Here is a 22500-nt window from a genome sequence, read left to right on the forward strand (position 1 = left end):
AAGCATATGGCCATTTCATCCACACCTCACGACTCCCATTAAAAGTGATTGAAATGTACAGGAATCTGTCCATTTCAATCACATTTGATGACCCGTCCAGGGTGACTTTCTTCCCCAGGAATTAGTGTCTGAAAGCTGGCTAACATTACTTTAAATACAGTGTGCAAATGGCTTTATTACCCATGAAATAGTGTGTGAAAGCTGGGTGAGTTTGATGTGAATTTAAGGAAGATATGGCCATTTCATCCACACCTCACGACTCCCATTAAAAGTGATTGAAATGTACAGGAATCTGTCCATTTCAATCACATTTGATGACCCGTCCAGGGTGACTTTCTTCCCCAGGAATTAGTGTCTGAAAGCTGGCTAACATTACTTTAAATACAGTGTGCACATGGCTTTATTACCCATGAAATAGTGTGTGAAAGCTGGGTGAGTTTGATGTGAATTTAAGGAAGATATGGCCATTTCATCCACACCTCACGACTCCCATTAAAAGTGATTGAAATGTACAGGAATCTGTCCATTTCAATCACATTTGATGACCCATCCAGGGTGACTTTCTTCCCCAGGAATTAGTGTCTGAAAGCTGGCTAACATTACTTTAAATACAGTGTGCACATGGCTTTATTACCCATGAAATAGTGTGTGAAAGCTGGGTGAGTTTGATGTGAATTTAAGGAAGATATGGCCATTTCATCCACACCTCACGACTCCCATTAAAAGTGATTGAAATGTACAGGAATCTGTCCATTTCAATCACATTTGATGACCCGTCCAGGGTGACTTTCTTCCCCAGGAATTAGTGTCTGAAAGCTGGCTAACATTACTTTAAATACAGTGTGCACATGGCTTTATTACCCATGAAATAGTGTGTGAAAGCTGGGTGAGTTTGATGTGAATTTAAGGAAGATATGGCCATTTCATCCACACCTCACGACTCCCATTAAAAGTGATTGAAATGTACAGGAATCTGTCCATTTCAATCACATTTGATGACCCGTCCAGGGTGACTTTCTTCCCCAGGAATTAGTGTCTGAAAGCTGGCTAACATTACTTTAAATACAGTGTGCACATGGCTTTATTACCCATGAAATAGTGTGTGAAAGCTGGGTGAGTTTGATGTGAATTTAAGGAAGATATGGCCCTTTCAAACAGGGAGATGTACAGGCCTTTATTACCCACGAATTAGTGTCTGAAAGCTGGCTAACATTACTTTAAATACAGTGTGCACATGGCTTTATTACCCATGAAATAGTGTGTGAAAGCTGGGTGAGTTTGATGTGAATTTAAGGAAGATATGGCCCTTTCAAACAGGGAGATGTACAGGCCTTTATTACCCACGAATTAGTGTCTGAAAGCTGGCTAACATTACTTTAAATACAGTGTGCACATGGCTTTATTACCCATGAAATAGTGTGTGAAAGATGGGTAACTTTGCTGTGAATTTAAGGGAGATATGGCCATTTCATCCACACCTCACGACTCCCATTCAAAGTGATTGAAATGTGCAGCACTCTGTACATTTCAATCACATTTCACGACCCGACCAGGGTGACTTTCTTCCCCACGAATTAGTGTCTGAAAGCTGGCTAACATTACTTTAAATGCATGGTGCACATGGCTCTGTTACCCATGAATTAGTGTGTGAAAGATGGGTAACTTTGCTGTGAATTTAAGGGAGATATGGCCATTTCATCCACACCTCACGACTCCCATTCAAAGTGATTGAAATGTACAGCACTCTGTACATTTCAATCACATTTCACGACCTGTGTAGACTGGCTTTCTTACCCATTAGGTACACCGACAAAGGCACCTCTTCGGGGCCGCTCCAAGACCCCCAAAACACGGACTGAGGAGCTCCAGGATCCCTCCCATGTACCTCCAGAACCTCGAGCACCTTGGGTCCCCGGGCCCCCGAACTTAAGCACTCCCCCACGGACTAAACCAAGATGATCACACCCTCAAGAATCTCGTGCCCCTGGCTACACTTAAAGGGGGGTGTATTTTGCGGTGCTTTACCGTCCGCCCATAGGCACCCATAGTCGGCCTTCTTCACAGCAGCAGCACCCAACCTCCATGGAGGATGTTTCTCGTGCCCCTGGCTACACTTAAAGGGGGTCTACTTTGCGGTGCTTTACCGTCCGCCCATAGGCACCCATAGTCGGCCTTCTTCACAGCAGCAGCACCCAACCTCCATGGAGGATTTTGCTCGTGCCCCTGGCTACACTTAAAGGGGGTCTACTTTGCGGTGCTTTGCCGTCCGCCCATCGGCACCCATAGTCGGCCTTCTTCACAGCAGCAGCACCCAACCTCCATGGAGGATTTTGCTCGTGCCCCTGGCTACACTTAAAGGGGGTCTACTTTGCGGTGCTTTACCGTCCGCCCATAGGCACCCATAGTCGGCCTTCTTCACAGCAGCAGCACCCAACCTCCATGGAGGATGTTTCTCGTGCCCCTGGCTACACTTAAAGGGGGTCTACTTTGCGGTGCTTTACCGTCCGCCCATAGGCACCCATAGTCGGCCTTCTTCACAGCAGCAGCACCCAACCTCCATGGAGGATTTTGCTCGTGCCCCTGGCTACACTTAAAGGGGGTCTACTTTGCGGTGCTTTGCCGTCCGCCCATCGGCACCCATAGTCGGCCTTCTTCACAGCAGCAGCACCCAACCTCCATGGAGGATTTTGCTCGTGCCCCTGGCTACACTTAAAGGGGGTCTACTTTGCGGTGCTTTGCCGTCCGCCCATCGGCACCCATAGTCGGCCTTCTTCACAGCAGCACCCAACCTCCATGGAGGATTTTGCTCGTGCCCCTGGCTACACTTAAAGGGGGTCTACTTTGCGGTGCTTTGCCGTCCGCCCATCGGCACCCATAGTCGGCCTTCTTCACAGCACCACCTGCCCTGCTGGAGGTTCACACTTTAACTTGTTTTACCCTCTTCTACCTTACAAATCATCCCACACTTGAGCACTCCTCACTCGGACTAAACACCTCCATGCTACCACCAGAACCAGAATATCGTGCCCCTGGGGATCTTAAAGGAAGAAAACCCATAGTGGGATTTAAAAACAGAAGACTTAGTAATTTTAACAAACTTTATTTACAGTAATATTGACAGTAATAAATACATTCAAACAGGATATAACGTATTTACAAGGGGACTGATTACAACAACACACTGCATATTTACAAGTTGATCACTGGCAACAGTGGGTGAAGTTGGGGCAGAGTATGGCACCCTCTCTTCACCCATGTCTGAGGGGTTGTGTTCGGCCAGTGACTGGTCCCTCTTCGGGACATGTCTTGGTAGGGAGTCTTGGTAGGGAGCCGGGCTGTGCTCCTCTCCAGAGCTGTCACTGTCGATGTCAATACCCGCAAAAGTGTCTTCATTTCCCGCTGCTGCTGCTGTCGATGCCGCCGCCGCTGCTTGCAGTGACTCTGTGAAGAGCAACCGAATGTCCGCAGCCTCCTTCAAAGAAGGATTATTCGCGTAAAATTTGTCCGCAGTTGCAGTGTTGTGACACATGAAATCACTCACTCTTTGGCGGTTGCCTTTGTCTTGAAACCTCTTCGCATTATCGGCGTGGACTGTGCGGAGGTCGGTGAAGTTAATGGGACTGCGGAGCCCCACATCAGCCCATGCCAACCTCAGGGAGTAGGCAAGCTTCCTGAACGGGTTCTTCCCCTCTGTGTACAGAAAGTAACGGCTCTGGGTGCAGGTCAGCGTACCCTTAATTTCCAGCCACCTCTTCATCCATCCAAATTCTTCTACGGTGAGGTACAGCTGCGCCTCGCCGAACGCGTTGGCCGTCTTGTGGTTACTTACCTGTTATGACAGAGATAGAGAGTGTCAATACAATGTCAATCATGCATATAACTGCCGGAATAAATGCATTGATTAATAGCACTCACATGAACCAGGTAGCCGAAGGCAGTGCCAGTTGTATCCGCCTTTCGGACCTCGGCGTTGGTCATGTTGGAGTAGACCCCCGGACGGTGGCCGTAAATGCAGCTCCAATGAAGAGTCATATACCCATAGAGCAGGGTACGGGTTGCGGTAGTCGGATTGCAGGCCATCACATCCAGGAGCTGAGGGATGCGAGTGGTGGTCGAAGTCAAGCATGTCATTAGGTCGTTGTGGCTCGGCAGACCTTCCATCTTGTCACGCTTCACTTGCATCTGGTGGATAAGTACTTTTCTCTTCAGGGACTTCAGGATGGCAACTACTTCCCGTTTGATTAAAATCATGTCGGTTTGGCTGAGCCTGCTCCCCTTGCACGGTGTGTCGGCCATGTACTTGAGAAAGTGTGATATATTCTTGATGTAGAAGTCGGAGGTCGTGACCTGAAGGCTTGACTTCATCAGGCTCCGGGACCACCCGCGTATCCTCTTGAGATCCCTCAAAAAGAGCCAGTCAGACAGGCGATTGAAACCGTGTGCCATGAAACTGAGGAACGACTTCACTCTGCTTAGTTTGGAGACTGTGTTTTCCTGGAGCCTCACTGGTGGGTCGATACCTGCATAATGCTCCCGGTATCCTTGCAGATAATCCTCTGTGAAATATAAACAGTACTTTAATGACAACACAGGGTGTGTTACAGAAACTGCATGTGTCACATAGCCAACACACTTACCCATAATCCGTGGGAAAGTGATGTCCCGCATTATATTTCCCCGGCCCCTGCCCCGGAACCAGGGGGAATTTATGGGAGGGGAGGTTGACGAGGCCTCGGTATGCATGGATGCAGGCTCTGAGGAGCTGGATGAATGGGTGTGAGAGCCAGTGGGGGACTTGCTGCAGGCGGGAATGGGAGACGTGCTGCAGGCGGGAATAGGAGACTTGCTGCAGGAGGGACCTTTCGACTTGGACAGCCTCGTTGGTGTCGACTCTGTTCTGGGTCGTTTCTTCAGAATGACCCGCTCTCGTTCCTCCCCATCGAACGCGGGCATGTCCCCGGCCCGCTGATCCATCCTATGTGGCTTGTGCTTTATCCTCTGCTGCAACTTGCAGCGCAGGGATTTCACCTCAGCAGCATATATGTCCCGCTGAGCCCTCACTGCGTTTGCCTCCAGCCTCCATTCTTTGCAGTCCGGGTTGTCACATTCATTCACCGGGGACAAGGGTGGAGGTTGTGACAGTATATCGTCATCTGCCACCGTGTCAACAGCCCAAGCGGTAATCATTTCTATGGTGGGGTTTGTCATTCGGAGTTCATAAAGCTCCTTCTTGGCCACTGTCATTTTCATTTGATTTTGAACCACATGTAGTTCCTCCCGGGCCAGCTCAACATGGTCTCTGGCCAAGTGGCGATCCAGCCTTGTGCCACGGTACTCGCATCCCAGAATGGTACAGGGATGGAGCCTAATGTTGGTCCGTCCGTTGGCCAACAACAGCAGAATTTTTCTTTCATCCAAGTTACGCACACCATGGCGCCTCTGAAGGTGCTTGCTCAGGGCACGGTAGGAACTATTACAGATCGGACAACGGACCGCCATCCGACCTGTATTCTTGAGCATTTCGGTACCGGGAAATGTCACCAGAATCGTGGGTAAAAAAGAAGGAAGCGTGAAAAGACTCACGAAAGGTGCACTCAGCTTATCTTCAAATCGGTGTTTGTTTTCATTTGCATCATGGTGCGGTGTCCCATGTAGGCACTCGTTAGGCGGGCAGAGATCCCTGTAATCTCCCCTCACGTTCATCCAGAGTCTGGTTCTCCCAAAGGATACCCGACAGTTTCGGGTACGACAACGTGGGGATAACAGTATCCTCCGGGGAGGCATTGAACCCCTCTCACCTACCGCCAGAGGAGGCAGGGGAGTCAGGTACCCAGAGGGCGCACGGTGGACGGCCAGGGCGAGGCCGCCACACCGCGCTGGAGTCAGGGTCCCGGTGAGGCGCAGGACGGAGCACCCGGCAGTAGCCTCCAGCAGACCCCCGCGCGGTTCCCTCGTCCCTCGGAAGAGGTGGAGAGGCGGAGGGGTGTGTGTTTTCATCTGCTGGCGGGTTGCCGGGATAACAGTATCCTCCGGGGAGGCATTGAACCCCTCTCACCTGCCCCCAGAGGAGGCAGGGGAGTCAGGTACCCAGAGGGCGCACGGTGGACGGCCAGGGCGAGGCCGCCACACCGCGCTGGAGTCAGGGTCCCGGTGAGGCGCAGGACGGAGCACCCGGCAGTAGCCTCCGGCAGTAGCCTCCAGCAGACCCCCGCGCGGTTCCCTCGTCCCTCGGAAGAGGTGGAGAGGCGGAGGGGTGTGTGTTTTCATCTGCTGGCGGGTTGCCGGGGAGAACGCCCTTAACGTTTTGTGATAACCTTGCTTTGATTAGGTACATGCTTACTCAACAGACTATCGTCAGTGCCTCAGACACAATGAACGTAAAAGTGAAACCACCTGGAATTTAATTTTTTAAGGGCCTCTATTGCAAAAGGTAAAGAAGAACCATTGGATCTGGTATGCGCTGCCTTTTTCAAGGTTGAAAATTGAAATGGCCGACAATGAGTACAGTACATTTTTGACAGCCTTGGAGTGCTAAACATCCAGCAGAGTGGCGCAGCGGAAGCGTGCTGGGCCCATAACCCAGAGGTCGATGGATCGAAACCATCCTCTGCTAATTGTAAATGCTTTGGATCAGCAGATTCTCTCTTTCCATTTTAACCCTGTTCACAAGGCCATATTTACATAGGACGATGCACCCGTAATCACAAGTGCTAAAGTGTAGCCGATGCAAACGTTGCTGCAATTAACAACCTATAGTCCTCCAATCTTCCAACTGAGCTATGGAGGTGTGCATACAAGCTTAAATTGTTCAGCCTGTGTATTGATGCGGAAGGTAATCATCAAACAACAGTTGTCTTGCAAAGCTTTAACATTCACTCGTCTACTGACCCTGGCCGGGGAACATGTCAAGATTTGGGAAGAGCCCTTTGAGTAACTCGAGGAGACAAAACAACACATCTTGGGCCGCAGCCAGGTATAGGAGAGGTGTGGTCTGTTGAGCACAAAATTGCCTCTCTGCTCATTTCAAAGGATATTGTTCTGTTTGTTTCAACCAACTATGACCTTGGTGCATACTGGTGCAGTTTGCAGTTGAAGGTGAAGTGGCAGAGAGATGAGTTAGTTTTGTGTGTGAGTCTCTGTGTAAAGATACAATTTCTTTGAATACAGTGTGGACATTTCATGTGGTTCCATGGTGTAATGGTTAGCACTCTGGACTTTGAATCCAGTGATCCGAGTTCAAATCTCGGTGGAACCTTTCTTTGAGTACGCTGAAAAAAGCCAGCTTCTACATGTCATGAGGATCTTGTAGCAGGATAGTGGTTGCAATATAGAAGATGGAGAGTGACTTGAGAATGAGTCTATCTAGTCAAGGGAATAATCTGAGTGGTGTTAGGACAACAACCTGGACCTTAAAACCTCTAAAACCAAGGAGTTGACTGCAGGAGAAAAAAGAAGGAATTCCACCATATGTGTGGAGAAATGGAAGGCATGGAGAAATTCAAGTTTCTTGAAGTCAATATGTCAAAACATTTTACCAGGATCTCCAACACATCACACCGGGTTAAAAAGGCCCAGCAAAGACTCTACTTCCCCGAGGAACTAAAACAAGCCAGGCTCCCAGAGAAACTTTGTGAAGAAACAAGGGGATGAGTGGTAACTTGCTCACTCTGAACTTTACCTCCACACTACATTACATTACTGTTAAGAGCTAGATATTGAACTCTATTGGAGCTGTTTGCACTACTCTCCAGCTGCCAGCTGTCATACATTCCATGCATTCCGTTTCAAAAGCTTCACATACAGATACAGCATTCCCTGGTGGTCTAGTGGCTAGGATTCGGCGCTCTCACCGCCGCGGCCCGGGTTCGATTCCCGGTTCGATTCCCGGTCAGGGAACACTCTTTACTTACTGAATTTCACGGCCGTTTCATTCAAAACAACTCCCGCATAAAACGATAGATTGTGCAGACATTGTGCTGACATTCCGTGTGGTTCCATGGTGTAATGGTTAGCACTTTGGACTCTGAATCCAGCGATCCGAGTTCAAATCTCGGTGGAACCTTGCTTTGATTAGGTACATGCTTACTCAACAGACTATCGTCAGTGCCTCAGACACAATGAACGTAAAAGGAAAACCACCTGGAATTTTATTTTTTAAGGGCCTCTATTGCAAAAGGTAAAGAAGAACGATTGGATCTGGAATGCGCTGCCTTTGTCAAGGTTGAAAATTGAAACGGCCGACAATGAGTACAGTACATTTTTGACAGCCTTGGAGTGCTAAACATCCAGCAGAGTGGCGCAGCGGAAGCGTGCTGGGCCCATAACCCAGAGGTCGATGGATCGAAACCATCCTCTGCTAATTGTAAATGCTTTGGATCAGCAGATTCTCTCTTTCCATTTTAACCCTGTTCACAAGGCCATATTTACATAGGACGATGCACCCGTAATCACAAGTGCTAAAGTGTAGCCGATGCAAACGTAGCTGCAATTAACAACCTATAGTCCTCCAATCTTCCAACTGAGCTATGGAGGTGTGCATACAAGCTTAAATTGTTCAGCCTGTGTATTGATGCGGAAGGTAATCATCAAACAACAGTTGTCTTGCAAAGCTTTAACATTCACTCGTCTACTGACCCTGGCCGGGGAACATGTCAAGATTTGAGAAGAGCCCTTTGAGTAACTTGAGGAGCCAAAACAACACATCTTGGGCCTCAGCCAGGTATAGGAGAGGTGTGGTCTGTTGAGCACAAAATTGCCTCTCTGCTCATTTCAAAGGATATTCTTTGTTTCAACCAACTATGACCTTGGCGCATACTGGTGCAGTTTGCAGTTGAAGGTGAAGTGGCAGAGAGATGAGTTAGTTTCGTGTGTGAGTCTCTGTGTAAAGATACAATTTATTTTAATACAGTGTGGACATTTCATGTGGTTCCATGGTGTAATGGTCAGCACTCTGGACTCTGAATCCAGCGATCCGAGTTCAAATCTCGGTGGAACCTTTCTTTGAGTACGTTGAAAAAAGCCAGCTTCTACATCTCATGAGGATCTTGTAGCAGGATAGTGGTTGCAATATAGAAGATGGAGAGTGACTTGAGAATGAGTCTATCTAGTCAAGGGAATAATCTGAGTGGCGTTAGGACAACAACCTGGACCTTAAAACCTCTAAAACCAAGGAGTTGACTGCAGGAGAAAAAAGAAGGAATTCCACCATATGTGTGGAGAAATGGAAGGCATGGAGAAATTCAAGTTTCTTGAAGTCAATATGTCAAAACATTTTACAAGGATCTCCAACACATCACACCGGGTTAAAAAGGCCCAGCAAAGACTCTACTTCCCCGAGGAACTAAAACAAGCCAGGCTCCCAGAGAAACTTTGTGAAGAAACAAGGGGATGAGTGGTAACTTGCTCACTCTGAACTTTACCTCCACACTACATTACATTACTGTTAAGAGCTAGATATTGAACTCTATTGGAGCTGTTTGCACTACTCTCCAGCTGCCAGCTGTCATACATTCCATGCATTCCGTTTCAAAAGCTTCACATACAGATACAGCATTCCCTGGTGGTCTAGTGGCTAGGATTCGGCGCTCTCACCGCCGCGGCCCGGGTTCGATTCCCGGTCAGGGAACACTCTTTACTTACTGAATTTCACGGCCGTTTCATTCAAAACAACTCCCGCATAAAACGATAGATTGTGCAGACATTGTGCTGACATTCCGTGTGGTTCCATGGTGTAATGGTTAGCACTTTGGACTCTGAATCCAGCGATCCGAGTTCAAATCTCGGTGGAACCTTTCTTTGAGTACGCTGAAAAAAGCCAGCTTCGACATCTCATGAGGATCTTGTAGCAGGATAGTGGTTGCAATATAGAAGATGGAGAGTGACTTGAGAATGAGTCTATCTAGTCAAGGGAATAATCTGAGTGGCGTTAGGACAACAACCTGGACCGCAAAACTTCTAAAACCAAGGAGTTGACTGCAGGAGAAAAAAGAAGGAATTCCACCATATGTGTGTAGAAATGGAAGGCATGGAGAAATTCAAGTTTCTTGAAGTCAATATGTCAAAACATTTTACAAGGATCTCCAACACATCACACCGGGTTAAAAAGGCCCAGCAAAGACTCTACTTCCCCGAGGAACTAAAACAAGCCAGGCTCCCAGAGAAACTTTGTGAAGAAACAAGGGGATGAGTGGTAACTTGCTCACTCTGAACTTTACCTCCACACTACATTACATTACTGTTAAGAGCTAGATATTGAACTCTATTGGAGCTGTTTGCACTACTCTCCAGCTGCCAGCTGTCATACATTCCGTTTCAAAAGCTTCACATACAGGTACAGCATTCCCTGGTGGTCTAGTGGCTAGGATTCGGCGCTCTCACCGCCGCGGCCCGGGTTCGATTCCCGGTCAGGGAACACTCTTTACTTACTGAATTTCACGGCCGTTTCATTCAAAACAACTCCCGCATAAAACGATAGATTGTGCAGACATTGTGCTGACATTCAGTGTGGTTCCATGGTGTAATGGTTAGCACTTTGGACTCTGAATCCAGCGATCCGAGTTCAAATCTCGGTGGAACCTTGCTTTGATTAGGTACATGCTTACTCAACAGACTATCGTCAGTGCCTCAGACACAATGAACGTAAAAGGAAAACCACCTGGAATTTTATTTTTTAAGGGCCTCTATTGCAAAAGGTAAAGAAGAACGATTGGATCTGGAATGCGCTGCCTTTGTCAAGGTTGAAAATTGAAACGGCCGACAATGAGTACAGTACATTTTTGCCAGCCTTGGAGTGCTAAACATCCAGCAGAGTGGCGCAGCGGAAGCGTGCTGGGCCCATAACCCAGAGGTCGATGGATCGAAACCATCCTCTGCTAATTGTAAATGCTTTGGATCAGCAGATTCTCTCTTTCCATTTTAACCCTGTTCACAAGGCCATATTTACATAGGACGATGCACCCGTAATCACAAGTGCTAAAGTGTAGCCGATGCAAACGTAGCTGCAATTAACAACCTATAGTCCTCCAATCTTCCAACTGAGCTATGGAGGTGTGCATACAAGCTTAAATTGTTCAGCCTGTGTATTGATGCGGAAGGTAATCATCAAACAACAGTTGTCTTGCAAAGCTTTAACATTCACTCGTCTACTGACCCTGGCCGGGGAACATGTCAAGATTTGAGAAGAGCCCTTTGAGTAACTTGAGGAGCCAAAACAACACATCTTGGGCCTCAGCCAGGTATAGGAGAGGTGTGGTCTGTTGAGCACAAAATTGCCTCTCTGCTCATTTCAAAGGATATTCTTTGTTTCAACCAACTATGACCTTGGCGCATACTGGTGCAGTTTGCAGTTGAAGGTGAAGTGGCAGAGAGATGAGTTAGTTTCGTGTGTGAGTCTCTGTGTAAAGATACAATTTATTTTAATACAGTGTGGACATTTCATGTGGTTCCATGGTGTAATGGTCAGCACTCTGGACTCTGAATCCAGCGATCCGAGTTCAAATCTCGGTGGAACCTTTCTTTGAGTACGTTGAAAAAAGCCAGCTTCTACATCTCATGAGGATCTTGTAGCAGGATAGTGGTTGCAATATAGAAGATGGAGAGTGACTTGAGAATGAGTCTATCTAGTCAAGGGAATAATCTGAGTGGCGTTAGGACAACAACCTGGACCTTAAAACCTCTAAAACCAAGGAGTTGACTGCAGGAGAAAAAAGAAGGAATTCCACCATATGTGTGGAGAAATGGAAGGCATGGAGAAATTCAAGTTTCTTGAAGTCAATATGTCAAAACATTTTACAAGGATCTCCAACACATCACACCGGGTTAAAAAGGCCCAGCAAAGACTCTACTTCCCCGAGGAACTAAAACAAGCCAGGCTCCCAGAGAAACTTTGTGAAGAAACAAGGGGATGAGTGGTAACTTGCTCACTCTGAACTTTACCTCCACACTACATTACATTACTGTTAAGAGCTAGATATTGAACTCTATTGGAGCTGTTTGCACTACTCTCCAGCTGCCAGCTGTCATACATTCCGTTTCAAAAGCTTCACATACAGATACAGCATTCCCTGGTGGTCTAGTGGCTAGGATTCGGCGCTCTCACCGCCGCGGCCCGGGTTCGATTCCCGGTCAGGGAACACTCTTTACTTACTGAATTTCACGGCCGTTTCATTCAAAACAACTCCCGCATAAAACGATAGATTGTGCAGACATTGTGCTGACATTCAGTGTGGTTCCATGGTGTAATGGTTAGCACTTTGGACTCTGAATCCAGCGATCCGAGTTCAAATCTCGGTGGAACCTTGCTTTGATTAGGTACATGCTTACTCAACAGACTATCGTCAGTGCCTCAGACACAATGAACGTAAAAGGAAAACCACCTGGAATTTTATTTTTTAAGGGCCTCTATTGCAAAAGGTAAAGAAGAACGATTGGATCTGGAATGCGCTGCCTTTGTCAAGGTTGAAAATTGAAACGGCCGACAATGAGTACAGTACATTTTTGCCAGCCTTGGAGTGCTAAACATCCAGCAGAGTGGCGCAGCGGAAGCGTGCTGGGCCCATAACCCAGAGGTCGATGGATCGAAACCATCCTCTGCTAATTGTAAATGCTTTGGATCAGCAGATTCTCTCTTTCCATTTTAACCCTGTTCACAAGGCCATATTTACATAGGACGATGCACCCGTAATCACAAGTGCTAAAGTGTAGCCGATGCAAACGTAGCTGCAATTAACAACCTATAGTCCTCCAATCTTCCAACTGAGCTATGGAGGTGTGCATACAAGCTTAAATTGTTCAGCCTGTGTATTGATGCGGAAGGTAATCATCAAACAACAGTTGTCTTGCAAAGCTTCAACATTCACTCGTCTACTGACCCTGGCCGGGGAACATGTCAAGATTTGGGAAGAGCCCTTTGAGTAACTCGAGGAGCCAAAACAACACATCTTGGGCCGCAGCCAGGTATAGGAGAGGTGTGGTCTGTTGAGCACAAAATTGCCTCTCTGCTCATTTCAAAGGATATTCTTTGTTTCAACCAACTATGACCTTGGCGCATACTGGTGCAGTTTGCAGTTGAAGGTGAAGTGGCAGAGAGATGAGTTAGTTTCGTGTGTGAGTCTCTGTGTAAAGATACAATTTATTTTAATACAGTGTGGACATTTCATGTGGTTCCATGGTGTAATGGTCAGCACTCTGGACTCTGAATCCAGCGATCCGAGTTCAAATCTCGGTGGAACCTTTCTTTGAGTACGTTGAAAAAAGCCAGCTTCTACATCTCATGAGGATCTTGTAGCAGGATAGTGGTTGCAATATAGAAGATGGAGAGTGACTTGAGAATGAGTCTATCTAGTCAAGGGAATAATCTGAGTGGCGTTAGGACAACAACCTGGACCTTAAAACCTCTAAAACCAAGGAGTTGACTGCAGGAGAAAAAAGAAGGAATTCCACCATATGTGTGGAGAAATGGAAGGCATGGAGAAATTCAAGTTTCTTGAAGTCAATATGTCAAAACATTTTACAAGGATCTCCAACACATCACACCGGGTTAAAAAGGCCCAGCAAAGACTCTACTTCCCCGAGGAACTAAAACAAGCCAGGCTCCCAGAGAAACTTTGTGAAGAAACAAGGGGATGAGTGGTAACTTGCTCACTCTGAACTTTACCTCCACACTACATTACATTACTGTTAAGAGCTAGATATTGAACTCTATTGGAGCTGTTTGCACTACTCTCCAGCTGCCAGCTGTCATACATTCTATGCATTCCGTTTCAAAAGCTTCACATACAGATACAGCATTCCCTGGTGGTCTAGTGGCTAGGATTCGGCGCTCTCACCGCCGCGGCCCGGGTTCGATTCCCGGTCAGGGAACACTCTTTACTTACTGAATTTCACGGCCGTTTCATTCAAAACAACTCCCGCATAAAACGATAGATTGTGCAGACATTGTGCTGACATTCAGTGTGGTTCCATGGTGTAATGGTTAGCACTTTGGACTTTGAATCCAGTGATCCGAGTTCAAATCTCGGTGGAACCTTTCTTTGAGTACGCTGAAAAAAGCCAGCTTCGACATCTCATGAGGATCTTGTAGCAGGATAGTGGTTGCAATATAGAAGATGGAGAGTGACTTGAGAATGAGTCTATCTAGTCAAGGGAATAATCTGAGTGGCGTTAGGACAACAACCTGGACCGCAAAACCTCTAAAACCAAGGAGTTGACTGCAGGAGAAAAAAGAAGGAATTTCACCATATGTGTGTAGAAATGGAAGGCATGGAGAAATTCAAGTTTCTTGAAGTCAATATGTCAAAACATTTTACAAGGATCTCCAACACATCACACCGGGTTAAAAAGGCCCAGCAAAGACTCTACTTCCCCGAGGAACTAAAACAAGCCAGGCTCCCAGAGAAACTTTGTGAAGAAACAAGGGGATGAGTGGTAACTTGCTCACACTGAACTTTACCTCCACACTACATTACATTACTGTTAAGAGCTAGATATTGAACTCTATTGGAGCTGTTTGCACTACTCTCCAGCTGCCAGCTGTCATACATTCCATGCATTCCGTTTCAAAAGCTTCACAAACAGATACAGCATTCCCTGGTGGTCTAGTGGCTAGGATTCGGCGCTCTCACCGCCGCGGCCCGGGTTCGATTCCCGGTCAGGGAACACTCTTTACTTACTGAATTTCACGGCCGTTTCATTCAAAACAACTCCCGCATAAAACGATAGATTGTGCAGACATTGTGCTGACATTCAGTGTGGTTCCATGGTGTAATGGTTAGCACTTTGGACTCTGAATCCAGCGATCCGAGTTCAAATCTCGGTGGAACCTTGCTTTGATTAGGTACATGCTTACTCAACAGACTATCGTCAGTGCCTCAGACACAATGAACGTAAAAGGAAAACCACCTGGAATTTTATTTTTTAAGGGCCTCTATTGCAAAAGGTAAAGAAGAACGATTGGATCTGGAATGCGCTGCCTTTGTCAAGGTTGAAAATTGAAACGGCCGACAATGAGTACAGTACATTTTTGCCAGCCTTGGAGTGCTAAACATCCAGCAGAGTGGCGCAGCGGAAGCGTGCTGGGCCCATAACCCAGAGGTCGATGGATCGAAACCATCCTCTGCTAATTGTAAATGCTTTGGATCAGCAGATTCTCTCTTTCCATTTTAACCCTGTTCACAAGGCCATATTTACATAGGACGATGCACCCGTAATCACAAGTGCTAAAGTGTAGCCGATGCAAACGTAGCTGCAATTAACAACCTATAGTCCTCCAATCTTCCAACTGAGCTATGGAGGTGTGCATACAAGCTTAAATTGTTCAGCCTGTGTATTGATGCGGAAGGTAATCATCAAACAACAGTTGTCTTGCAAAGCTTTAACATTCACTCGTCTACTGACCCTGGCCGGGGAACATGTCAAGATTTGAGAAGAGCCCTTTGAGTAACTTGAGGAGCCAAAACAACACATCTTGGGCCTCAGCCAGGTATAGGAGAGGTGTGGTCTGTTGAGCACAACATTGCCTCTCTGCTCATTTCAAAGGATATTGTTCTGTTTGTTTCAACCAACTATGACCTTGGCGCATACTGGTGCAGTTTGCAGTTGAAGGTGAAGTGGCAGAGAGATGAGTTAGTTTCGTGTGTGAGTCTCTGTGTAAAGATACAATTTCTTTGAATACAGTGTGGACATTTCATGTGGTTCCATGGTGTAATGGTTAGCACTCTGGACTCTGAATCCAGTGATCCGAGTTCAAATCTCGGTGGAACCTTTCTTTGAGTACGCTGAAAAAAGCCAGCTTCTACATGTCATGAGGATCTTGGAGCAGGATATTGGTTGCAATAGGCTACATGCACAGTCACTTCCGCATTCTACTCAGAGCTGCTGATGCATTTCCTGTTGATGAAAAATGACTACCTTCTACACTCGCTGCCTACAAGAGCTTCCGAAATTAAAAATGTCGGATGTTCATCGGATTTGCCGGACGACTAAAGCCCCAGCCAGCAAACTCGATAAAGGCTTCAAATTATATGCTGCGTCATATATACACAATTATGAAGGTAAGAAGGTAACAGGTACTAACCAGCTAGTTTACGCTCCGGGTTATGCTAACGTTAGCTGTCAAAAGCTAGGTAACGCCAGAGACCTATAGTATAACTACTATTATTATTATTATTATTATTATACTATTACTATAGTAGACTACTATAGGGCTCTGGGTAACGCTATGTACTGTTTCTGGTGTTAATTCTTTAAAACATTAGCCATTTTGCTAACAAATACTATCGTTTAATAGCCTTATAGCCTAGCCAAGGTTGTCTTGTTGTTAGCCACACTGCATAATGGTATCGGCTTTTGTAAAGCAATGTTGCCATAGATGTTTTGACGTGAGTATAGATCTAACGCTGTTGCTCTGTTTTTTTTCATTCAGTGTCCAATAAAGACAGGCTGACAGGGCAGGTCAGCGTGAGAGCCTTGTGCTACAGGTCAATGAGGAAGAGCGAGACAGCACACAGTTTGAGTGTAGGCAGGCAACATTTCCACTGTGTTCCCCCCTGTTTATTGAGTTTCAGTTCAGTTAAACATTAGTTTACCTTAAGGGAATCTCAACAGTGTCCTACTTGTCCTACAGTGTCCTACTGCTTTATCACAGCTGATTGGTCAGATATTATTACATTGATTATGGATGTGTAAATATGGGGGTTCAAATATATAGTCAAAACTGCTTTAATACAATTTTCAAGGCATCTTAGTTTCCAAAGAAAGTTCATTGTGGTATTGTAGGGTAAGAGGGTAACACTAAGCATTCAGGAATACATGCTTCTTCTAGGATAATGGGTCAGTAAAAATAACCAATAATTCTACTCATAACCTCCTGGCTCATTTACCACAAGTGAGGTTACTAATCACTAGTATTTCTTCTCTCTTTTTTAGATAACGCTTCGTGACTCATCACCAGTGGTGCTCACGCACAACCAGTGCTCCTGTGTTGCAGGAACTGTTTTGTGCAATCACACAGTAGCATTGCTGTTCCAAACAGCACATTACACTGAACTGAACATGTCAGTTGTGCCACCTGTGCATAGCTGTACTGAATCGGAACAGCAATGGCACAAGCCGCGAACAATGGTAATTTCAATGAGGTTCAAATACTTGTAATCTTTCACAGAGTTTTTGTTTTAAAGTGACTCAACGAACAGTACTTGTCTTTTCCTTAAGGGTGTGAAGCCAGGGCCCATCAACTCCATGGTCTTCACCAAGCCTGTACCAAATAGGATGGTGCAGACTGGAGTAAGGTCAGTTTAGCTGGAAAATTGTGTTTCCTGTGTTTTTTAAATTCATAATTCTGGTGCTGTATTCCTAACCTTTATTGTCGCATTAATGTGCTATATTGTCTTTGCCATTCTTTGTAGGAGTGGATTCTACAGAGGCATGGTGGGGCCATTACCAGATCCCTGCCTGTTCAGAGTTACGGAGGCATACTCAGCGTTCAGCATTGAAGACAGACCGCTTGTGACCACAATGAACATGAGACCTGACAAGGCCCTTGTGGAAAGTGCCTTCGGGATTGTGCAGGAGGGCAGTGTTCTGTCCTATCAGATGCCTGCTTTGACGTCTCGGTACACCACACTTCACACTGACACACCACCAACACCCCACTTGCCCATAGAGGGGTATGTGATCTTGCCATGTGATTTACCGCTGGTGTGCTCAGAAGAGGAGCAACTGCATATTAACAGCTTATCTGTTGATTTAGAAATGTCTCACAAAATTGAGGAGGCTACCCGTGAGCAAAGCTCTAGCTCAGAGTGGCATCTGCTCCGCAAACCCAGGGTTACTGCCTCTAGGTTTAGAGAGATTTTTCACGTCAGAGGTGAGAGCTCTGCTAACTCTCTTGCAGAGCGAATACTCAAAGGTACAAGGCAGACTGCAGAAATGAGGAGAGGTGCAGAGATGGAGCCCACAGTAGCAGCTGAATACAGTAGACTGGCAAACGTGAACTACTCCCCTTGTGGCCTTGTCATTCACCCCTCTACGCCCTGGCTTGGTGCCTCCCCTGATGGAGTTGTATTTGACCCAACAGAATATCCCCAATTTGGCCTTGTTGAATTCAAATGTCCCAATGTCCCAAATTATGTCGACTGCAAATATGTGCAGATGGAATGTGGCTCCCCTAAGCTCAAGAAAAGCCATGCCTATTACTGGCAAGTACAGGGTCAACTTCTTGTGTCTGGGATGCAGTGGTGTGACTTTGTAGTGTGGGCACAGGAGGACTACCTGGTGCAAAGAATATACACAGATCCAGAAGTGCAAAGAGCAATCAGAGAAAAAGTAGACTTATTTTTTTTTTACACATACATGCCGAAGTACCTGTCATTACAAAAGTAGTGGGCACTGCAGCCATTGATAACTCTGTGAGCAGTTAGCTGCTAGACCCTGGCTCAGCCGCCATTGTTTTTAGGAGGCAATCCCTCAATCATGTGTTCTGAATGACAACAAAATGTGAATTTAATATTTTGTTTTTGATATATATTGTTTATATTGTATATTGTTTATATTGTTTGTTTGTTCACATTTCATATATGTAAATAAATATACAATTGTATTTAAAAAGACAATAAAGTGAAGTGATTTTTTTGTAATGAATAGTAAATCATTGCATTTGTAAGAAATCAACGCATTGTAATTTGCTATTTACCATTTATTCAAACAAAACACTAGCGTGTGTCAGGCAAAACGGTGTGCTCACCCAGCTTAATCACAGCTACCTGCACAGGTGTCATCATCTTGTCTTATTTCACCCATTTCTTGACCAGTGCTTTGTTCTGATAGTTTGACAGCATACATGCTACTGCAAACAGCTGGGTGATGTTGTAGGCATGGGACAGGAGGATGACGCCATCAAAAAGTTTGTTCTCTTTTATCCTCCTGATGACACGCTCCACATGAATCCTCAGTCTGGCAATGGCCTGTGTCTCCCTCACCTGATAGGCTGGCATTTGCTTCTGCTTTGACAGAAAAGGTGGGCAGTACACTTTGCATTTGCAGCAATCGCTGATCAGGAAGCCCTTATCTACCATCACTGCCATGTTTTCAGTCAACAACGCAGCTATTCCAGACTGTTTGAAAATCTCCTTGTCGCTGACAGAACCACCATACAGACTGGAAACAAATGTCACTGCGCCATGTGGGGCTATGCCAACCAGGGCTTTCATGGTGCAGTGAGATTTGTATGTAGAATACATTTCACTTTGGAGGAGGAGTGAGGATGGTGTTTGACACCTCAGCTCTGTGCAATCCAGGATCACCTGTGTGTCTGGGAAATCTTTGAAGGCCTCTGGGAGGTGGGCTTGAACTTCTGCAGGTGTAAGCCAGATGCACTGTGACTCCAATAAAGTTGTAAGAAAACTTGTCCATGTTGCAATGATGCGGCTCACAGTGGACTGGTGTATGTTGAAGCGGTTTGCAAGGTCCCTTTCTTTCAAACCCACCGACAGGAAGCAGAGAAAAAGGAAGAACTCGTCAATTGGCTGAAGCAGCTGTCTCTGGAAGATAAAAACAAAAAAAGGGTACTATATTAATGTCATGAGAGTAGCACACGATGGGAAAAACATTAAGTTGTTTTAGTTCTCTGATGTATTCAAAAATGATTGAGTACTATAGCCTTTTAGCCTACACAAAAGCAATGAAATGTCAGAGAAACATTTTCCCTTCAGTTTGTGTTTAGAGTGTGTGTTAAAAGAAACGTAGCCTACCGTTGATGGACGTGCATGTGTAACCACTTCTTCATTCCTCTTGGCAGCTGATATCGCTCTTGTGACACGAACCATTTTATAAATGGAAGGCTCAATCAGAAACCAGAAGGCCATCAGGTGGTTATAGCTCGGGAATCTGTACACAAAAGACACATGTCAGTCATTAATGACTCGTTAACTGACACACATGGGCTAATGCTTTCCTCTTGTTTGCTGTAATACATTACAATTCAAATAGACTGATTAAGAAGGCACTTGGTGCAGGTATAGTAATATACAGCAGTAACATGTAACAACTACATTAAAGCAGCAGTAATAATCTAAAACATAAAGGGAACATTTTACACAGAATGACTACTTTTACTCTTCATTCTTAAGTGTGCAACTGGGAGAAACGCAGTGGATATTGACATGTACTTTTACTTTGGTAAGGTTTTGAAGATTTCCACTTGTAGTAAAGTATTATCAGTATGTTGTTAGTATTAGTATGTTTTACTCCACCACATTTAGTTAACCTTCATAGTTTCTAGTTATAAAAACACATGATTTATGATTCTACATGTTCAGTTCAGGAGTATTTTCAAACCATAGTATTTGTACTTATACTTCAGTTAAGTTGAGTAGCCTACTTATTCCAACACTGCATGCATATAGTCAGCAGTCAAACGGCAGGTAAACAGGATTCTTTATAAGCTAACCCATCTCAAAAACTTGGATAGAATTTAGCCAAAACATTACCTGGTATAGAATCGGATGTTGTCGTCGGAGCCAGCAAACCGCTGTAAGCAAAACTCTCGCTGGACTCTTAACTCCTGCAGTTGCTTCTGCAGATCCTCCACTGTTTTGGAGTTGTCTTCTGTAGCTTGAGAGGACATGTCCAGTGAAGCTGGTTCAGGGGCTGAGCAGTAATCATGGTCACGGACATCCATGTGCTCTTCCTGCTCCTCCCGAGAGACTGGTTCAGTGGGCCGCTCCCTTCTCTCCCAAACACTACCCCGCGGTGTTTGAGCAGTGAAGTGATTCCACTCAAACAAAGTTGGTACAGCACCTTTCACAAGCCTCCTACGGCCATCAAGGGTTTTTGGCTCTATTAGTTGATCCGTAGCGAAGTGACGACTGCAGACCTTGGAGTGAGAGGAGATTGTGAAATTATCGCGTCGTATTTTAACCAGCCACTGTCTTCGCAGCTCGAGTTCGGTCGGAAAGCCATGGAAACTTAGGACCCCGTTAAATTTAGCTGATGCCGTACAAAGTGGGACACAGCAGTGCTCGGAGTAGTTCTTTACTTGTCTTTGCAAATGCTCCGTTTTGAAAATCTTCCGTCGACTCATATTTAAACCATAGATTTAAACAGTAAAACATTTGTGGACGCTCAGCTACGCAGACCGGAAGCAAACCGGAAGCTCCCAAGCAGTATTACGGCTAAGGCGGAAGTACGTCTCAGACCCTAGTGCATGTAGCCTATATAGAAGATGGAGAGTGACTTGAGAATGAGTCTATCTAGTCAAGGGAATAATCTGAGTGGTGTTAGGACAACAACCTGGACCTTAAAACCTCTAAAACCAAGGAGTTGACTGCAGGAGAAAAAAGAAGGAATTCCATCTTATGTGTGGAGAAATGGAAGGCATGGAGAAATTCAAGTTTCTTGAAGTCAATATGTCAAAACATTTTACAAGGATCTCCAACACATCACACCGGGTTAAAAAGGCCCAGCAAAGACTCTACTTCCCCGAGGAACTAAAACAAGCCAGGCTCCCAGAGAAACTTTGTGAAGAAACAAGGGGATGAGTGGTAACTTGCTCACTCTGAACTTTACCTCCACACTACATTACATTACTGTTAAGAACTATATATTGAACTCTATTGGAGCTGTTTGCACTACTCTCCAGCTGCCAGCTGTCATACATTCCATGCATTCCGTTTCAAAAGCTTCAGATACAGATACAGCATTCCCTGGTGGTCTAGTGGCTAGGATTCGGCGCTCTCACCGCCGCGGCCCGGGTTCGATTCCCGGTCAGGGAACACTCTTTACTTACTGAATTTCACGGCCGTTTCATTCAAAACAACTCCCGCATAAAACGATAGATTGTGCAGACATTGTGCTGACATTCCGTGTGGTTCCATGGTGTAATGGTTAGCACTTTGGACTCTGAATCCAGCGATCCGAGTTCAAATCTCGGTGGAACCTTGCTTTGATTAGGTACATGCTTACTCAACAGACTGTTGTCAGTGCCTCAGACACAATGAACGTAAAAGTGAAACCACCTGGAATTTTATTTTTTAAGGGCCTCTATTGCAAAAGGTAAAGAAGAACCATTGGATCTGGTATGCGCTGCCTTTTTCAAGGTTGAAAATTGAAACGGCCGACAATGAGTACAGTACATTTTTGACAGCCTTGGAGTGCTAAACATCCAGCAGAGTAGCACAGCGGAAGCGTGCTGGGCCCATAACCCAGAGGTCGATGGATCGAAACCATCCTCTGCTAATTGTAAATGCTTTGGATCAGCAGATTCTCTCTTTCCATTTTAACCCTGTTCACAAGGCCATATTTACATAGGACGATGCACCCGTAATCACAAGTGCTAAAGTGTAGCCGATGCAAACGTTGCTGCAATTAACAACCTACAGTCCTCAAATCTTCCAACTGAGCTATGGAGGTGTGCATACAAGCTTAAATTGTTCAGCCTGTGTATTGATGCGGAAGGTAATCATCAAACAACAGTTTTCTTGCAAAGCTTTAACATTCACTCGTCTA

General features: G+C 45.7%; 1 protein-coding gene, 1 long non-coding RNA gene and 24 other non-coding genes across 26 annotated transcripts; 25 read left to right on the forward strand and 1 right to left on the reverse strand.

The window, feature by feature from the left end:
• The first annotated feature begins 6541 nt into the window (after positions 1 to 6541).
• On the forward strand, positions 6542 to 6613 carry trnam-cau (transfer RNA methionine (anticodon CAU)). The gene has a single exon. It is a non-coding gene; the product is annotated as a tRNA-Met (tRNA).
• Positions 6614 to 7183: 570 nt separating this feature from the next.
• On the forward strand, positions 7184 to 7255 carry trnaq-uug (transfer RNA glutamine (anticodon UUG)). Its single transcript has one exon. It is a non-coding gene; the product is annotated as a tRNA-Gln (tRNA).
• Positions 7256 to 7990: 735 nt separating this feature from the next.
• Positions 7991 to 8062, forward strand: trnaq-cug (transfer RNA glutamine (anticodon CUG)). The gene has a single exon. It is a non-coding gene; the product is annotated as a tRNA-Gln (tRNA).
• Positions 8063 to 8287: 225 nt separating this feature from the next.
• On the forward strand, positions 8288 to 8359 carry trnam-cau (transfer RNA methionine (anticodon CAU)). The gene has a single exon. It is a non-coding gene; the product is annotated as a tRNA-Met (tRNA).
• A 565-nt stretch (positions 8360 to 8924) lies between these two features.
• On the forward strand, positions 8925 to 8996 carry trnaq-cug (transfer RNA glutamine (anticodon CUG)). The gene has a single exon. It is a non-coding gene; the product is annotated as a tRNA-Gln (tRNA).
• Positions 8997 to 9553: 557 nt separating this feature from the next.
• Positions 9554 to 9625, forward strand: trnae-cuc (transfer RNA glutamic acid (anticodon CUC)). Its single transcript has one exon. It is a non-coding gene; the product is annotated as a tRNA-Glu (tRNA).
• A 94-nt stretch (positions 9626 to 9719) lies between these two features.
• trnaq-cug (transfer RNA glutamine (anticodon CUG)) lies at positions 9720 to 9791 on the forward strand. The gene has a single exon. It is a non-coding gene; the product is annotated as a tRNA-Gln (tRNA).
• A 548-nt stretch (positions 9792 to 10339) lies between these two features.
• Positions 10340 to 10411, forward strand: trnae-cuc (transfer RNA glutamic acid (anticodon CUC)). The gene has a single exon. It is a non-coding gene; the product is annotated as a tRNA-Glu (tRNA).
• A 94-nt stretch (positions 10412 to 10505) lies between these two features.
• On the forward strand, positions 10506 to 10577 carry trnaq-cug (transfer RNA glutamine (anticodon CUG)). The gene has a single exon. It is a non-coding gene; the product is annotated as a tRNA-Gln (tRNA).
• A 225-nt stretch (positions 10578 to 10802) lies between these two features.
• Positions 10803 to 10874, forward strand: trnam-cau (transfer RNA methionine (anticodon CAU)). Its single transcript has one exon. It is a non-coding gene; the product is annotated as a tRNA-Met (tRNA).
• A 565-nt stretch (positions 10875 to 11439) lies between these two features.
• Positions 11440 to 11511, forward strand: trnaq-cug (transfer RNA glutamine (anticodon CUG)). Its single transcript has one exon. It is a non-coding gene; the product is annotated as a tRNA-Gln (tRNA).
• A 548-nt stretch (positions 11512 to 12059) lies between these two features.
• trnae-cuc (transfer RNA glutamic acid (anticodon CUC)) lies at positions 12060 to 12131 on the forward strand. Its single transcript has one exon. It is a non-coding gene; the product is annotated as a tRNA-Glu (tRNA).
• Positions 12132 to 12225: 94 nt separating this feature from the next.
• trnaq-cug (transfer RNA glutamine (anticodon CUG)) lies at positions 12226 to 12297 on the forward strand. The gene has a single exon. It is a non-coding gene; the product is annotated as a tRNA-Gln (tRNA).
• A 225-nt stretch (positions 12298 to 12522) lies between these two features.
• trnam-cau (transfer RNA methionine (anticodon CAU)) lies at positions 12523 to 12594 on the forward strand. Its single transcript has one exon. It is a non-coding gene; the product is annotated as a tRNA-Met (tRNA).
• A 565-nt stretch (positions 12595 to 13159) lies between these two features.
• trnaq-cug (transfer RNA glutamine (anticodon CUG)) lies at positions 13160 to 13231 on the forward strand. Its single transcript has one exon. It is a non-coding gene; the product is annotated as a tRNA-Gln (tRNA).
• A 557-nt stretch (positions 13232 to 13788) lies between these two features.
• On the forward strand, positions 13789 to 13860 carry trnae-cuc (transfer RNA glutamic acid (anticodon CUC)). Its single transcript has one exon. It is a non-coding gene; the product is annotated as a tRNA-Glu (tRNA).
• Positions 13861 to 13954: 94 nt separating this feature from the next.
• trnaq-uug (transfer RNA glutamine (anticodon UUG)) lies at positions 13955 to 14026 on the forward strand. Its single transcript has one exon. It is a non-coding gene; the product is annotated as a tRNA-Gln (tRNA).
• A 557-nt stretch (positions 14027 to 14583) lies between these two features.
• Positions 14584 to 14655, forward strand: trnae-cuc (transfer RNA glutamic acid (anticodon CUC)). The gene has a single exon. It is a non-coding gene; the product is annotated as a tRNA-Glu (tRNA).
• Positions 14656 to 14749: 94 nt separating this feature from the next.
• On the forward strand, positions 14750 to 14821 carry trnaq-cug (transfer RNA glutamine (anticodon CUG)). Its single transcript has one exon. It is a non-coding gene; the product is annotated as a tRNA-Gln (tRNA).
• A 225-nt stretch (positions 14822 to 15046) lies between these two features.
• Positions 15047 to 15118, forward strand: trnam-cau (transfer RNA methionine (anticodon CAU)). Its single transcript has one exon. It is a non-coding gene; the product is annotated as a tRNA-Met (tRNA).
• A 570-nt stretch (positions 15119 to 15688) lies between these two features.
• trnaq-cug (transfer RNA glutamine (anticodon CUG)) lies at positions 15689 to 15760 on the forward strand. The gene has a single exon. It is a non-coding gene; the product is annotated as a tRNA-Gln (tRNA).
• Positions 15761 to 16705: 945 nt separating this feature from the next.
• On the forward strand, positions 16706 to 17530 carry LOC117440450 (uncharacterized). Its single transcript, XR_011642732.1, has 3 exons — positions 16706 to 17118; positions 17209 to 17285; positions 17403 to 17530. It is a non-coding gene; the product is annotated as an uncharacterized lncRNA (long non-coding RNA).
• A 1252-nt stretch (positions 17531 to 18782) lies between these two features.
• On the reverse strand, positions 18783 to 20885 carry LOC117440451 (uncharacterized). Its single transcript, XM_034076740.2, has 3 exons — positions 20484 to 20885; positions 19746 to 19881; positions 18783 to 19535 (listed from the first exon to the last, which is right to left on the reverse strand). Exons 1-3 carry the CDS (start codon positions 20672 to 20674, stop codon positions 18783 to 18785), a joined length of 1080 nt encoding a protein of 359 aa, XP_033932631.2. The 5' UTR covers positions 20675 to 20885.
• An 810-nt stretch (positions 20886 to 21695) lies between these two features.
• Positions 21696 to 21767, forward strand: trnae-cuc (transfer RNA glutamic acid (anticodon CUC)). The gene has a single exon. It is a non-coding gene; the product is annotated as a tRNA-Glu (tRNA).
• A 94-nt stretch (positions 21768 to 21861) lies between these two features.
• Positions 21862 to 21933, forward strand: trnaq-cug (transfer RNA glutamine (anticodon CUG)). The gene has a single exon. It is a non-coding gene; the product is annotated as a tRNA-Gln (tRNA).
• Positions 21934 to 22158: 225 nt separating this feature from the next.
• On the forward strand, positions 22159 to 22230 carry trnam-cau (transfer RNA methionine (anticodon CAU)). The gene has a single exon. It is a non-coding gene; the product is annotated as a tRNA-Met (tRNA).
• The last annotated feature ends 270 nt before the right edge of the window (positions 22231 to 22500 follow it).

Source organism: Pseudochaenichthys georgianus, unplaced genomic scaffold, assembly GCF_902827115.2.
Source record: "Pseudochaenichthys georgianus unplaced genomic scaffold, fPseGeo1.2 scaffold_1003_arrow_ctg1, whole genome shotgun sequence".
In the NCBI taxonomy this organism is placed as follows: Eukaryota; Metazoa; Chordata; class Actinopteri; order Perciformes; family Channichthyidae; genus Pseudochaenichthys; species Pseudochaenichthys georgianus.